The sequence below is a fragment of the Poecile atricapillus genome, chromosome 23 (assembly GCF_030490865.1).
Source record: "Poecile atricapillus isolate bPoeAtr1 chromosome 23, bPoeAtr1.hap1, whole genome shotgun sequence".
Classification (NCBI taxonomy): Eukaryota; Metazoa; Chordata; class Aves; order Passeriformes; family Paridae; genus Poecile; species Poecile atricapillus.
Window position 1 is genome coordinate 5,529,192 of NC_081271.1, and position 14,262 is coordinate 5,543,453.

The following is a 14,262-nucleotide window of genomic DNA, read 5'->3' on the forward strand; positions in this document are numbered from 1 at the left end:
ACATCAGCACACTCTGGGGCTTTAAGGTAAGGAGAGGAACCTCAGAGCCCTGCATCCCATGGGAAGCTGTTCCAGGGGCTTGAAATGGAGTTAAAAAGCTCCTTTCCATGTCCCAGCGGGGAGAATGAGCCCGGCTTTCCCCTCACAGCCCTGCCCATGACACGGAAATTGTCCCATCATGGCCCTGTGCCTCAGTTTCCCCAGGAGGGATGATGCCAGGGGGGCTCAGCTCGATGCTCCTCGCATCACAGATTTCAGCACATCACAATTCTCCTGTGACCAGAGATCTGATGTCCCTCCAAGCTGAGGCTGGGGATCCTCCTGGCCCAGAGTGCAGTGCTGAGAGCCAAGCCCTCCTCATGCTCGAAACAGCGAGATCCCCTCATGGTGCTGCCTTGGGATGCAATTTCCCCTTGTGGGTCCCTTCCAACTCAGCCAATTCTGTGATTTTGGGAATTTCGTGGTCAGCTTTAGCTGCTCAGCTTTGTTCCACTGCCAAGAGAAGTTCCTGTAAGTGTGGACCCCTCTGGAGGTGTGGTGGGCCAGGTCAGCTCACCCTGCCACTGGACACTAAACTCTGATTCCAACTTCATTTTACTCTGATTTAAAAATCAGCTTGGGATTTATATTAAGAAAAAAGAAGAATGCAAGAAGGGAATGATGTGTGCTGCTTTTCTTCTTTCCTTTAACACTTCTTTTTCCCTTGAAAGTGCTTTATCTGTGCCAGGTTTGTTGCAGTGTCCCTTTCTAGGCCTCCTGATGCTCCTGAACCCGGGGTTATCCTCAGCTCTAGGTTGCTGCTCTGATGGCACAAATCATCCTGCCAGCACCAGCTCCTCACAAATAGTCCAGCCTGGGATGAATCCAGCCCTGTGGAGAGCAGCTGCACCTTGGGCATGTCTGAGCTGGACATGGCCAGGGCTGGAGGACTCAGTTTTGGAGTCCTTGAGGCTCCAAAGTCTCCAAAAGTCAGTTTTGAGTCCTTGAGCTTTGCCTGAGGTCGCTTTGAGGACACAACCACACTGCTGCTGCTGCTCCAGGCATCAGTTCTGTACCCTGACCCAACCACACCTCTCTACGTGTCCCCGAGAAGGAAATTTGGCACAAAACCAGCCTGAAGCAGCTCTGTCAGGCTGCATTTCTAAGAACAGCCAAGCTTTGTGGGTTTAGTTCAAGCAAAGAAACCTGGTCTGTAAACAGCTTATGATAAATTGTAGGATTTGTCCCCAAATCCAGAATCTTTCCTGCTGAGGAGAGAGAGAGGTTGAGCCTTCTCTGGGACATGTATGTTGGGTCCTGGATGAAGTTGGGGCTGTAAATATGAGAGGAGGAGAGGGAGGATTTGTAGCAAGTCAGGATCTTAATGCCCATTTCTGCAACAGATTTGGGATTTTGGCTTGTCCTACCCCCCTCCCCAGCTGTGTGCCAGCACGGATGGATCCTCTCCAAGGAGGCAAAACCTTCAGTGCCCCAGATTACTCCGGTGGAACAGGGAGCTCGAGGCACCGGGAGCAGCTCCTGGTGGGGGGATGTGTCCCTGCCCAGCACTGGGAAGGAAACCCTGCCCTGGGGACCATCCTCATCCCAGGACCAGCCCCGGCGCCACCGCCGCTGCTCCGTGGCCTCAATTGTGTTGCTATTCCTGGCAGTTGAGGGCATTTGGGTTTTTTGTCTCCTGTCGCTGGAGCTGGCTGGGTAAGAGAGCCAGAGTGCCCTTGGTGAGCAGCGGTCACGCAGAGCAGCTCCAGGTGTCCTCCTGTGGTGTCTCATGTCTGGGAAATACATTTGGAGGGGAAATGAATCAGGGTGCTGAATTTACCTGGAAAGTTCATTTTGGGGAAAATCTCCACAGAGCTGTTCCCTGTTAACAGCAAATTTCTCTCTGTGCTTCTCCCTGAGGCAGGACAGGTAATTTCCCAGCTCCATAACTTGGCCTGGTCCCTGGGCTCCTCTTTGACTTTGCTGAGTTCAGAATGATGTTGGGGTGTGGGAGAGGTGTGCCCAGGAATATCTGGGGACATGGTGGCTGTTTCTGAGAGCCTCACAGAGTTGGGAGGGGAAATAATCCACCCTATGGCCTGAAAGGTGCTGTCCAAGTGATCCAAAGGCTTGGTCCTGAGCTTCTTCCTGGGGCTGGAAATATCAGGTCTGAACTCTGGAGGATGTCACCCCATCCTCTGTCTGCCCCAAGGCAAGGGGTCCTGTTCCTGCCCCTCTTCCCAGATCCAAGGGGTTCTCCAAGGCTGGTGGACATTTCTCCTCCTGGCCTGCTTCCTCCTGGCTTGCATTCCCCAAATTCCAGTGGGGTTCCTGCTTTGGGAATTGTTTCCAAACAATGGTTGACCCATCTTTGACACTCCCAGGACCTCCTGGGGTTTGCCCTAACGCCTCTCCCTCCTGGATCGAGGGCTGCTCTTTACTTGGGACAGCTGTGTCCAAACCCTCCAAATCCTGCTCTGAACTTTGGATCCACACCTGGAAATGGGTGAAATGACCCCTTGTTCTGGGATCACTGGGGAGAGGCTGGGTGGGACACCTGGATTCACCCCCATCCTCTGCTGCCGCCTGACCTTTTGTCTTTGGGTTCTGTAGGTGGTTGGGGAAGGTTTTACAACGGCAAAGCTGTGCCAAAAGGGTGTGCAGGATCCAAAGATGGGAGATTTTTGCCAGTTGATGGTATTACTGCCTCCAGTAAAAACCAGAGCAGGATTGTGTGACCTCAGGATGGTTTTACCCTGCTCGTGCACAATTCAGCTCCGTGTCCCTGTCCCTTGCAGATCCTCCTAGCGTGGGAAAGGCGCGGGCAGCCGGCGTCCGCCGCGGGGATTTCTGCTGCTGAGCTGATTAGCGTATGATGGACGTGGCCAGTTGGAAGGAGATGGAGGTGGCACTAGTCAGTTTTGACAACGCTGATCAGATCGTGGAGGATCCCTGCTATTCCAACGACCTCAGCCCCGCCGGGCAGTCGCGGAAAGGCCACCCCAGCTGCGCCAACCTCCTGTCCAACCTGCGGATCCTCATCAACAGCGAGAACGCCAACAATGAGACCATCTTCTCCAGGTTCTCCGCCGAGTTCAGCGACCACCTGGTGGGGGAGAGGGTGGGCATGGATGAGGGGGACCAACGAGTCATCATCAACATCGCTGGGCTGAGGTTTGAGACGCGGCTCAAGACCCTCGACCAGTTCCCCGAGACCCTGCTTGGGGACCCGGAAAAGAGGATGCGTTACTTCGACTCCATGAGGAATGAATATTTCTTTGACAGGAACAGGCCCAGTTTTGATGGGATCCTGTACTATTACCAGTCAGGGGGGAAAATACGGCGCCCGGCCAACGTCCCCATCGACGTCTTTGCTGATGAGATCACCTTCTATGAGTTGGGTGATGAAGCCATGGACCAGTTCCGGGAGGATGAAGGGTTCATCAAGGATCCTGAGACCCTCTTACCAACCAATGACTTTCACAGGCAGTTCTGGCTGCTCTTCGAGTACCCTGAAAGCTCCAGTGCAGCCAGAGGAGTAGCTTTGGTCTCCGTCCTGGTCATTGTCATCTCCATCATCATCTTCTGCATGGAGACCCTGCCGGAGTTCCGGGAGGAAAGGGAGTTTAGGTCCACCCAGGAGCTTTCTAAGAATGTGACAGACACCTTGCTGGCCCACAGCACCTTCACGGACCCTTTCTTCGTCATAGAGACGGCCTGCATCGTCTGGTTCTCCTTTGAGCTCTTTGTCCGGTTCATCGTGTGCCCCAGCAAGACCGAGTTCTTCAGGAACATCATGAACATCATCGACATTGTGTCCATCATCCCCTACTTCGTGACGCTCACCACCGAGCTGATCCAGCAGAGCGAGCTCAACGGGCAGCAGAACATGTCCCTGGCCATTCTGCGCATCATCCGCCTCGTCAGGGTCTTCCGCATCTTCAAGCTCTCCCGGCACTCCAAGGGGCTGCAGATCCTGGGGCAGACCCTCAAGGCCAGCATGAGGGAGCTGGGCTTGCTCATCTTCTTCCTCTTCATCGGCGTCATCCTCTTCTCCAGCGCCGTTTACTTCGCGGAGGTCGATGAGCCGCAGTCCCATTTCTCCAGCATTCCCGACGGCTTCTGGTGGGCCGTGGTCACCATGACCACCGTGGGCTATGGGGACATGTGTCCCACCACCCTGGGCGGGAAGATCGTGGGGACTCTGTGCGCCATCGCGGGGGTGCTGACCATCGCCCTCCCCGTGCCCGTCATCGTCTCCAACTTCAACTATTTCTACCACCGGGAGACGGAGAATGAGGAGAAGCAGATGCTGCCCGGGGAGGTGGAGCGGCTGCTGGCCAGCGTGGCCACGGGCAACGGCAGCATGGAGTCACTCAATAAGACCAATGGGGGTTACCCTCGGGACAAGGCCAAAAAATGATGGTTGAGGGCCTGAGGGACTGGGCACAGTCAGGTGGGATTGGCTGGAAAATGTATCCAACATCTGCATGCTCTGATTATTGGTTTGTTTTGTTTTTTTTTAAATAATGTGCTGCTGCTTTTTTTTTTTTTTCTAGACATTTTTCAATCTCTGATTTCCTGTGGCTGTTCAAATAAATACCATCTTTCTTATCTCTCTGCCCTGCCCATCGGTCTGGTGTTTTTTATTTGATGTTCATCTGCTTAACATTTCTCTTCTCTGTCCCTGGCGTCAGAATGGAAGTCCCCACATACAGAGATTTCCCCATTTACTGGAGAGGAAAAAGGGCAAAATGACATTAAATGCTTGGCTTGGTGACACGCAGCTGTCCAGGGATGAAGGTTGGGTTCAGCTCCCTGCTTTGCTTAACCCATTTAAAATTGTTCCTCCCCACCCACCACTTCTGATCTGGGGGTCTGACAAATTCCCAGACCTGCCACAGCTCTGGCTGAAAAATAAGCTGGCAAAAAGAAATGAGAAAGGATATTTTTAGCTGGCTGAGTTCCCTGGTCTGCCTGACTAATTAATTTTGATGGCACAGCAGGGTGGGCAGTCACGGACGGACCCAAGGCAGCAGGTGGGGGATCTGGGGATGCTGAGCAGGCGCTGTGGCACAGCCACACCAAAGGTCCAGGGCACTGCTGCTCCAAGCCCACCGGGGTTTCTGCTGGAAAACTGAGCTCTGAGAGGGGAAAAGGGATTCCTCCTGCAACAAACACTTGTTATCTGGTCTACAAACAACCCTGGGGACGAGCCACTGTGACCTTGTACCTTTTATTGTCACTTCTGGTGGTGCAAAGCGGGCACGGAGCAGTGAAAGCCAACATTTCCTGACAGCTCCGCTCCCTGTTGTAACAAGGCACTTCTGCTTTCCTAAGAATGCAAATTTCCAGCTGCACTTTGGATGGGAGCAGCCAGCAACAGCTCATTTTGCCATTCTTTCCAATGCCAGCAGCTTTTCTGACAAACACATTTTGTTCCCACTTTACTGTTTCACTTGCCTTTTTTTTTTTTTTTTTTTTTTTTTTTTATGTTTCTGCCTCCATTAAAATCCCAGCTTCTCGTGCAGTGTCTCATCTGCTGTGATGTCCCACACCTGCTGCACAGACACAGGATGTCTCATCTCCTGATGGATCCCCGTGATCATTACGCAGCATCCCTGGACTGCAATTTCATTCAGAAAGCAGTGCTGGAACAGGGATTAGATTTATTGCTCCTGTTCTGTTGGAAAATGTGGGTTTGGGCTCGCTGGGATTTTCCCTGCAGCAGAAGCCCCACAGCTCTGGTGGGAGGGGTTTTTATTTTGGGTTTAGGGGATTCTGTGCACTGTCTTTCTGCAATCAGGTGTTTTCCAGGAGATGGATCTGAGGCATGACCAGTTCCTTTCCCCTCTGAGACAAATCCCACTTTTCACCTGCTCTCCCTGGTGCTTTTTTCCCATCCCTCCATCACCCTTTTCCCCCTCCTTGCAGCCCTCACACCATCTCAGACAGGAGAAGCTGTCAGAGCTGTTTGATCTCCTTCCCACTGTGTCCAAGTTCTGTCATCTGTGGGGACGCTTGGAGAACGCACAGCTGGGCACAGCTGGAGGAGGCACAGCTGGGAGCAGCTGGGAACAGCATTCAAACATTCCCAGCTCCTCTCTTTTCACCCCTCAGTTCTTTCCAGCAGCTCTTTCACGTCACTATTTTTATTTCATAGCAGTTTCTTTCTCCTTTTCTTCTAGAAAACTTGAATTTTTCCATTCTTTTGTATTTTTATTGCTCCCCTCCCCAAATTCTCTCCCAGCCTCTCTAATCTGAAGCACTTTTGGTGGTTTATCCTTGGAAAGTCACCATGAAAAACTCTGATGAGGAGGTTTGGGCTGGGAAATATTCAGCCTGATCAGCCATGAGCACATTTCCTCTCCTCCTGCAAATGTGGACTGTAATGGTGCTGGGATGGATGGATGGATGGATGGATGGATGGATGGATGGATGGATGGACAAGCTGATTCTTACAAACTTGTAAACTTTATCCTCAAATAAAAGAATAAATGCTTCAAAATCTGATATGCAGGAAATATTGTTTGTTTGGACTCAACTGTTTCATTCCTGGCTTTGTGCTGCTCCACAGAAACACAACTGCAGTCGGGAATTGTGTGTGGGAGGGTTGGGACACGGGGAAATACAAAATCCCAGAATGGTTTGGGTTGGAAGGGACCTTAGAGCTCATCTCATTCCACCCCCTGCCATGGGCAGGGACACCTCCCACTATCCTGGGCTGCTTCATGCCCTGTCCAGCCTGGCCTTGGGCAATTCCAGGGATCCAGGGGCAGCCACAGCTGCTCTGGAAAACAGAGGAGCTCTCCAGCTCTGTGGGATGAGGATGAACTCTGCAGCTGGGCTCACACCACCTACTGTGGGAGGCCAGGTCCAAGGGGAATCCTTGATGATGATGCCATGGGAAGGGGATCAGAGGTGTTAAAGCTCTCCAGACACATCAACCTATTTCCAATTTGCCCAAAAGAGGAAAATCAGAATTCCTAGTGTCAACACTACTGGTAACCTGCAAGAAATCCCGTTTTCCTGCACAATTTGCAGCTTTGTCCCTTCCCAAACACAGTCCCAAAGCTCAATGAAATCCATAAAAAGCCCTCAGTAACTCTCCAGTTCTGGAGTCAAGCCCTAATGAGCCAATCTGTCATGTCCTTCTGCACCGAGGACGAATTCCCTCTTCAAATTTTTTACTGCCTCAGGAAAAGCTAAAAGAAGACAAGAACCCCCTTTGCTCTACCAGAAAGGTGTCCTGGCCATGTTTTATCCTTGGAGCAATACGAAACCTGTGGCCAGGTGTGAAATATTTGCAGGTAGGGGTGACTCCGTCCTTTGAGCTGAAATTCCCGAGAATCCCAGAATGGTTTGGGTGGGAAGAGACCTTAAAGTTCACCCAGTCCCACCCCTGCCATGGGCAGGGACACCTCCCACTGCCCCAGGCTGCACCGAGCCCTGTCCAACCTGGCTTTGGACAGCTCCAGGATGCCCAGGTGTGGCACCGCAGCCAGGAGATGGCACTCCAGGATCGGCATTTCCCTGCCCGGAGTGTTCCCCGCTCTCCAAGCCGCCCCTGGAAGCTTTTCCTGGGTTTGTTCCTTTGTTGGAATGTGAACACGGGTGCGGGAAGGGCTGCCCCGGCCAGCGGGATGATCCCGTGGAGGAATCCCTTTGAAATCTGGTGCAGGAGGAGGATTTAGGAGCCGTCCCTTGGCACGGCATTGAGGCTGTCGGTGCTGCCTGGACCAAACACACCATTCCCAGCCCGCTCTGAAAGGGCAGGTCCGGCCCCTGGCTGCTCCTGCAGGACTTGTCCGTCCTGGCAGGGCTGATCCCGGCACGGCTGATCCTTGGAGTCACGGTTCCCACTGCATCTGCTTCATTTCTTGCTGCTCATAGTAATGAGGAAATTCCTGCAATGAGCTGAGGGCAAGTCCCATGTGCCCAAAATCCAGGCTTGGGTCACTCCTATGCTTGGGCACAAGAGATTCCCACCAGCTGGGCTGGGAATTCCAGGGCTGTGTGATCCCAGGGGATAAATCACACTCCCACCATCCCACATCCCATCCTCCTCCATAGTCAGCTCAATTTTTACACAGCACAAGAAGAGAACAATTAATTTCCAACCCCGATCACCTGGATCTCTCCCTCCACATCCCTGTTCCTGCTGGGTATGGAATCTCCAGACCCCACCAGTGATGGTGCCTCATTTACCAATAAATAATGCAAGCAGTCCCTCGTCCCTCAGCGCTGCAGAAATGAAGACACAGCAGGGATTTGGATCTCCCTCCCGGCTTCCTGCTGAGCAGTTCCACTGCAGCTGCTCCTGGGGAAAGAGGCAGCCTCCATTTCTAGTAGGAATGTCTCATATGGATGGAGGTAACTTCACAAAACAGAACTGTTCTGTGCTTCTGTAAGAACCCCACCCTGGGAGGCACCGGGTGAAAGCCTTTTCCTGATCCCTTGGGTGGTGCAGGGAAATCTCCAGCTCAGCCACGTCCTCCTGGGGGACTCCCTGCCCTGGGGTGGCTTTGGGCTGTCAGACACCGCACAGGGAAAGTGGGAACAAGTCCTGTGCCCAGGGATGGGGAGCTGCCTGGGCAGGGACTGGTGGGACATGGCTGTGGGTCTGCAGGGATGGTTTGTGTCTGGGCTGGTGAGTTCAGCCTCCCTGGGTGGAAATCTGGGGGATCCAGAATCACCCACTTGTTGTAGCGCCAATAAAAGAGCCAATCTTGGCTTCCACCCCTGAGCCCTGCAGCCATCACAGCTCTCAAAGGCCCCGAGCAGAGCTGTGATGACCAAACGGTCCTTGGCCACCACCCAGCAGCTGCTGAACGCCAGCTCCTTCCTGACTCCCACCACTCCATCAGAAATAAACTCAACTCAGAACCATCAATGCTTTATTTTTGTTGGTTGTGGTTGGGTGTGCACAAGACCACATCACTGCCGGCATCGTGGTGGGTCTAAACAGCCTTGGCCAGCCCCACACGGTTGTTGGCCCTGTCAAAGATGCTGTAGTACACCCTGATGAAGACATCTCCCAAGATCCAGAGGTCCCCAGAGGTGTCCTGGAAGCTGCTCATGCAAGATCCTTGGTTGTGCTGTGTTGGGGCACAGGAAGGCAATTGGGGAAATGTGGGCTGTTGTCTCCTCTTGCATTGCTCTGGAGACCCGTGGCCATCCATGCCCTGTCTCCCAGGGGAGTGGGAGAAGCCACGGGGACCAGAGCCACTGGGGAGAGTGGAAGCACCTTGAGAGAGGCTCCTGCAGCTGGGACCAGCTGGTTCCCACTCACCTGCTCAGTGTAGGCCACGGCAGACACAGGGTACTGGACCCCGTCGATGACAAAGATGACATCGGGCATGGCAGGGATGGAGCTGCAGTTCACACTGTGCTGCAGGGAGCAGAGGGAAGGGGCTCTCAGGAGGGAAACATGTTCAGAGTGAGGAGAGACCTCACTGGGGTCTTCAGCCTCCTGGTTGAAGGAGGGGCAGCTCTGGTCTCTGCTCGCTGTGACAGGGACAGGACCCAGGGAAGGGCTGGAGCAGTGCCAGGGGAGTTTGGGTTGGATCTCAGGGAAAGGTTCTTCTCCCAGAGGGTGCTGGCACTGTCCAGGCTCCCCAGGGAATGGGCACAGCCCCACCACAGCTCCAGGAGCATTTGGACACGGCTCCAGGGATGCCCAGGGGGGATTGTTGGGTGTGCAGGGCAGGGATTGGACTGGATGATCCTGCTGGGTCCCTTCCAGCTCAGGACATTCTGTGATTCTCTGATATAAACCAGAGTGTCCCAGGGTGTCCCTGCCGTGAGCAGAGGGCGGGTTCCCCCTGCAGGGCAGCAGCCCTGGCTGGGCTCTGCTGTGCCAGGTGCCTCCAGGGCGAGCTCTCACCTCTCCATACGAGCCCTGCCTGGCCCCAACTGCGCTCTGGATGCTCCTGATGCCCGAGGGGGGCCCGGCCACCAGGGAAGTGCCGGTGTCGATGATGGCCTGGCAGCCACCAGTGCACGCGACCTCCTGGCTGTTCACAAGGATGCTGTGGGGAGAGACCAGCCAGGGGCCATGAAATACCCAGTGGGCCTCAGGGATGGTTTTTAACTTCTCTTAAAAGAGTTAAAGCTGGGTGACCCCAAATGCTGCCTGTGAGCCTTTCCCTTTCTGGAGCTGCAGAGCCAGCTGGGAATGCAGCCACCATTGCAGGCATGGCCACTGAACACAACCCGGGACCACTCAAGCCCAGCAAAGGAGGTTTTGATCCACAATTTTGCTCTCCTCACCACCAGAGGCATCCCCTAAATAAAAGGACAGGAACCAGGCTGTGCCCAGGCACAAAGCATCCTCATTTTGGGTTCCATTACCAAACTACTACGGAGTTTGTCCCCTTATCCCTGTGCATCCCTCAGCCCCGGGTGTGGATGTCAGTGGAAGCCTCTGGTGGTGATGGGTCCACGGTCTCTTTGGAAGAAATGCTTTGGGGTGAGCAGAGAGCAACAGAGCTGGTTTCACCTGTCCATGGAGATCTGCCAGTAGCCCTGGTAAGAGACGGGGATCCAGCGGATGGGGCCGGTGAAATAGGACTCATCGATGCCCCCGAAGATGAGCACGCTCCCTGCTGCCTCACTGCATGGGGCAGGAAAGAGAAACAAGGGGAGGTTCGCTGCTGAGGAGGGGGGGACGTGGCATTGTGAGTCAGTGTCACATCCTGGGGACACAGGGCCTTTGGAACCAGCTTTGGAGCCTGGAACCCTGTGCCTGGACACTGTTTCCCAGGCTGGTGGCCCCAGTCATGACACAGACACAAGATCCAGTGGCAGCAGTGACAAGGGAGGAGCCAGAGCCACCAGCGGAGACGTGCACGAGGCACGTCCCCCCTTCCCCAGCCCCAGGCCCCCACGGCTCACCGGGACAGGTAGACAGAGAAGAGGTTCTCCTGCAGCAAGCTCTGGTTCACCAGGTTATCAAAGACCGGCGTGATCCCATCAGCAGCCAGGTTTGGGTATCCCAAGCCCAGGATCCCATCGAATCTGACGTCGACGAAGAACTGGCCGGGCTCGGCGGTGCTCAAGCCGAAGAGCTGGTTGGTGTCCACCAGAGATGCCACCTGGGGACAGGGAGGGGCCCTGAGGCTGGAGCAGGCACTGGGATTCTGGTGTTAATCTGCTGGGGAAGGAGCAGGGGATCCCCTGCTGCAGGTGGAGCAGGAGCTTCAGATAAATGTTATTAAAAAAGCCCAAAAACCGAGGCACGAGGGGCTGAGAGAGCCCCTGGAGGGCTGAGCTGCTCCTCAGAGAGAGGAGGCTGGAGGCTGCTGGAGCCAATCCACCTCAGACTATGAAGGGCTGAATTCTGCAACCTTGTCCCACAACTTTTAATGATGGCAAATCATATGCATTTAATGAAAGATGAGCTATTTAGTAAGAAAATAAACAGATAAAAGGTAACAGATGAAAGATCTCAATAGGAATTACTGCACAGGATAAAACTGAAGAGCTACAAACAGGTTACAGCACAGCAAACAGTGCACTGTAGCAAGGCACCTGTATTAAAGCTGGCAATAGGAATAGGATTGATTTGCCACCAAAACAATGATAATGTGCACAGATTCCTTCACTTAACCCCTGAGGAGAACCCTGAAATTGAGAAATTGAATTTCTCCCACTCACAGGAGAAACTCCACACATTTCCAGGAAAATGTACAGAAGATTTCTGCTTTGTGGAAGTTTGTTGTGACTTTTAAAGTGTCTGCCAGTGATAAATCCAGCTTCTCTTGCCAGATCTCACTTTTACAGAGGTGCTCATTGGCAGCTGGGCGATGTTGATGCCCTGGCTCCAGAATAACTCACAGCAGCACAGCTCGTCCTGCTTGCTCAGCTTTAGGGGCCAGGATGTTCCCCACAGCCCCTGGGGACACTCACGGTGACGGTGTCGGAGCCCACGATCCCCTCCATCTCGCCGGTGCCGTAGTGGATGGACAGACTCAGCCCCGTGCTCCTGTAGCTGGAGGACTGAGAGGGGTCGAAGACCTGGTGGGTTTCTGGATTAGTGGAAAAACGTGGAATGAAACCTTTGGGCAAGGCCAAGCCTAAGGGAGGTGTGGGAAGAGGAGCCCTGCTGAATTGCTGTTTATTATCCTGCCTTCAGGAATAATCCAGCTGTGAGCGTTTGCTGTTCCTCCCTCCCCTCCTCCAGGGATCCACAGGCATTCCCACCCCCCTGGACAGATGGGGAAAGCGAGGCACCAGGCAGCAATCCCATCACCTGAGGAATGTAGCTCTGAGCAGCCCCACACCCCAAATATCCGTCACTCCAGCTCATTGCCCAGGTGCCATGGGCTCAGCTCTCCCCTGGCCGTGTCACCCCAGTTTCTGGGCCTGGTGGAGCCGTGCCAAGCCCAGCAGGTGCAGCTGGGCCTGGCTCCTACTCACGGCAAGCCAGGCTGGTGCAGGACACGGAGGGAACCCAGAGGTCGGAGGAGCCGGTGTCAAAGACCACGGTGAACTCCTGGGGGGGGGTGCCGATGGAGATGGTCCCGTAGTATTCCACCTGTGGGCCAGCCAGGGATGGATTTTGGGGCATGAAACCAAACCTGGGGCTTCCCCAGGCTTGATCCCCTTCTTCATGGAGACCCCCTGCTTCTAGCAGAGCTTGTGGGGGACATTTCTCTGTTCAGGGCCACCGGCGAGGGCAGGGAGGGGTGAAGGATGTGAGCCAATGGCTTTGGGATAAAGGATTTGGCTTTGATCCGTGACCAGGACAGAGGGATGGACATCCCACAAACCTTCCCAGGGCTGTGTCCCTGGGGATTAGAGCCCATACTCACATCCAGGGTGTTCACCAGGGGCTCAGTGACCACCCCGCTTCCGTTGGGAAAAGCGTGTGGGAATTTGGTGCCGATGTCGTAGCGGTGGTGCTGGAAGAATTGGTGCAGCAAATCCTTCTCCCTGAGGACATCCCTCAGCTTCTTCCCCCTTTCCAAGGGCAGCCTGGCACAAGCAACAAGGGCAAAAGAAGGGTGAGGTGGGATTTTGCTGCCTGCAGCTCTGGCGAGCAGTGTTTGCCACCTCCAATGTTCTGACCCGACAGCAGGAGCAAGGAAACTCCACCAAAACTCGGATTTCCTCAAAAATCCCAAAACAACCCTAGAGACCAGCCCCTCCCCAGGCAATCCCTCATTCTCTGCACCCCTGGAGCAGCTTTCTGCAGCCTCAGACCTCACCTCTGCTCCCCAGAGCCATTGAAAGCCTCCAGATGCTCATTTCCCCCTTCGCTTTCCCCGGTGGCCGTGGCGGTGATGCTGCTGTCACTTACCTGGTGACACCCTGGCAGAGGGCAGGGGCAGCACAGAGGAGCACGAGGAGCCACATCCTGCCGGGATAGCCGGGGCAAATTCCCGCTGCTTTATAAAGGCTCTGCTCACCCCACCTGCCGTGCCAAGAGCAGCCGGGACCAACGGGAGCTGCCCCCTCCCCTCCTTTGGGCACCCGGCCAAGGCAGGTGACACCCAGGGACTGAAGGACACAGCAAACACGAGCCACACGTCACCTGGAGGGGGGAACTGTCCCCTTGTGCCACCCCGATCCTCTCCTGGGGACCCCACACTTCCCCACTAGATCCTAAATCCAAACTCTGCGTCCTTCAGGCGCCAAATCCTTCATCCTGACCAGGCACTGCCTGGCTGTGGGCATGGAATCACAGAATTCCAGGATAATTTGTGTTGGAAGGGAGTTTAAAGCTCATCCAGTCCCACCCCCGACATGGGTAGGGACAACTTCTACCATTCCAGGTGGCTCCAAGCCCCATCCAGCCTGACCTTGGACACTCCCAGGGGTCCCGGGGCAGCCACAGCTTCTTTGGGCACCTGTGCCAGGGCCTGCCCACCCTCACAGGACAGAATTCCAATATCCCACCTATCCCTGTGGCAGTGGGAGACATTCCCTGTGTCCTGTCCCTCCATCCCTTGTCCCCAGTCCCTCTCCAGCTCTCCTGGAGCTCCTTTAGGCCCTGCAAGGAGCTCCAAAGTCTTCTTGGAGACTTCTCCTCTCCAGGTGAGCATTCCCAGCTCTCCCAGCCTGTCCCAGAGCAGCTCCAGCCCGGGGAACTCCTCTGGAATTGCTCCAGCAGCTCCACATCCTCCTGATGTTGCAGAGCCCAGAGCTGGAGGCATCATTTTGGCTTCTCAGTTTGGCACCCAGTGCCGCCAAGCAATGGGAGCCCTGGGTTTGGGAGCTCTGGGTTTGGGAGCTCTGGGTTTGGGAGCCCTGGTTAAGGGAGCTCTGGGTTTTGGGAGC

At 54.6% G+C, this 14,262-nt stretch overlaps 2 protein-coding genes across 2 annotated transcripts; one reads left to right on the forward strand and one right to left on the reverse strand.

The window, feature by feature from the left end:
- Positions 1–2,769: 2,769 nt before the first annotated feature.
- Positions 2,770–4,599, forward strand: KCNA10 (potassium voltage-gated channel subfamily A member 10). The gene has a single exon (XM_058855990.1). It carries the CDS (start codon positions 2,852–2,854, stop codon positions 4,400–4,402), a length of 1,551 nt encoding a protein of 516 aa, XP_058711973.1. The 5' UTR covers positions 2,770–2,851; the 3' UTR covers positions 4,403–4,599.
- A 4,340-nt stretch (positions 4,600–8,939) lies between these two features.
- Positions 8,940–13,338, reverse strand: LOC131587779 (embryonic pepsinogen-like). Its single transcript, XM_058856008.1, has 9 exons — positions 13,283–13,338; positions 12,795–12,957; positions 12,400–12,517; positions 11,890–12,008; positions 10,876–11,075; positions 10,481–10,594; positions 9,866–10,010; positions 9,272–9,370; positions 8,940–9,077 (listed from the first exon to the last, which is right to left on the reverse strand). The coding sequence occupies exons 1-9, from the start codon at positions 13,336–13,338 to the stop codon at positions 8,940–8,942; spliced, it is 1,152 nt and encodes a 383-aa protein (XP_058711991.1).
- Between the last annotated feature and the right edge of the window lie 924 nt (positions 13,339–14,262).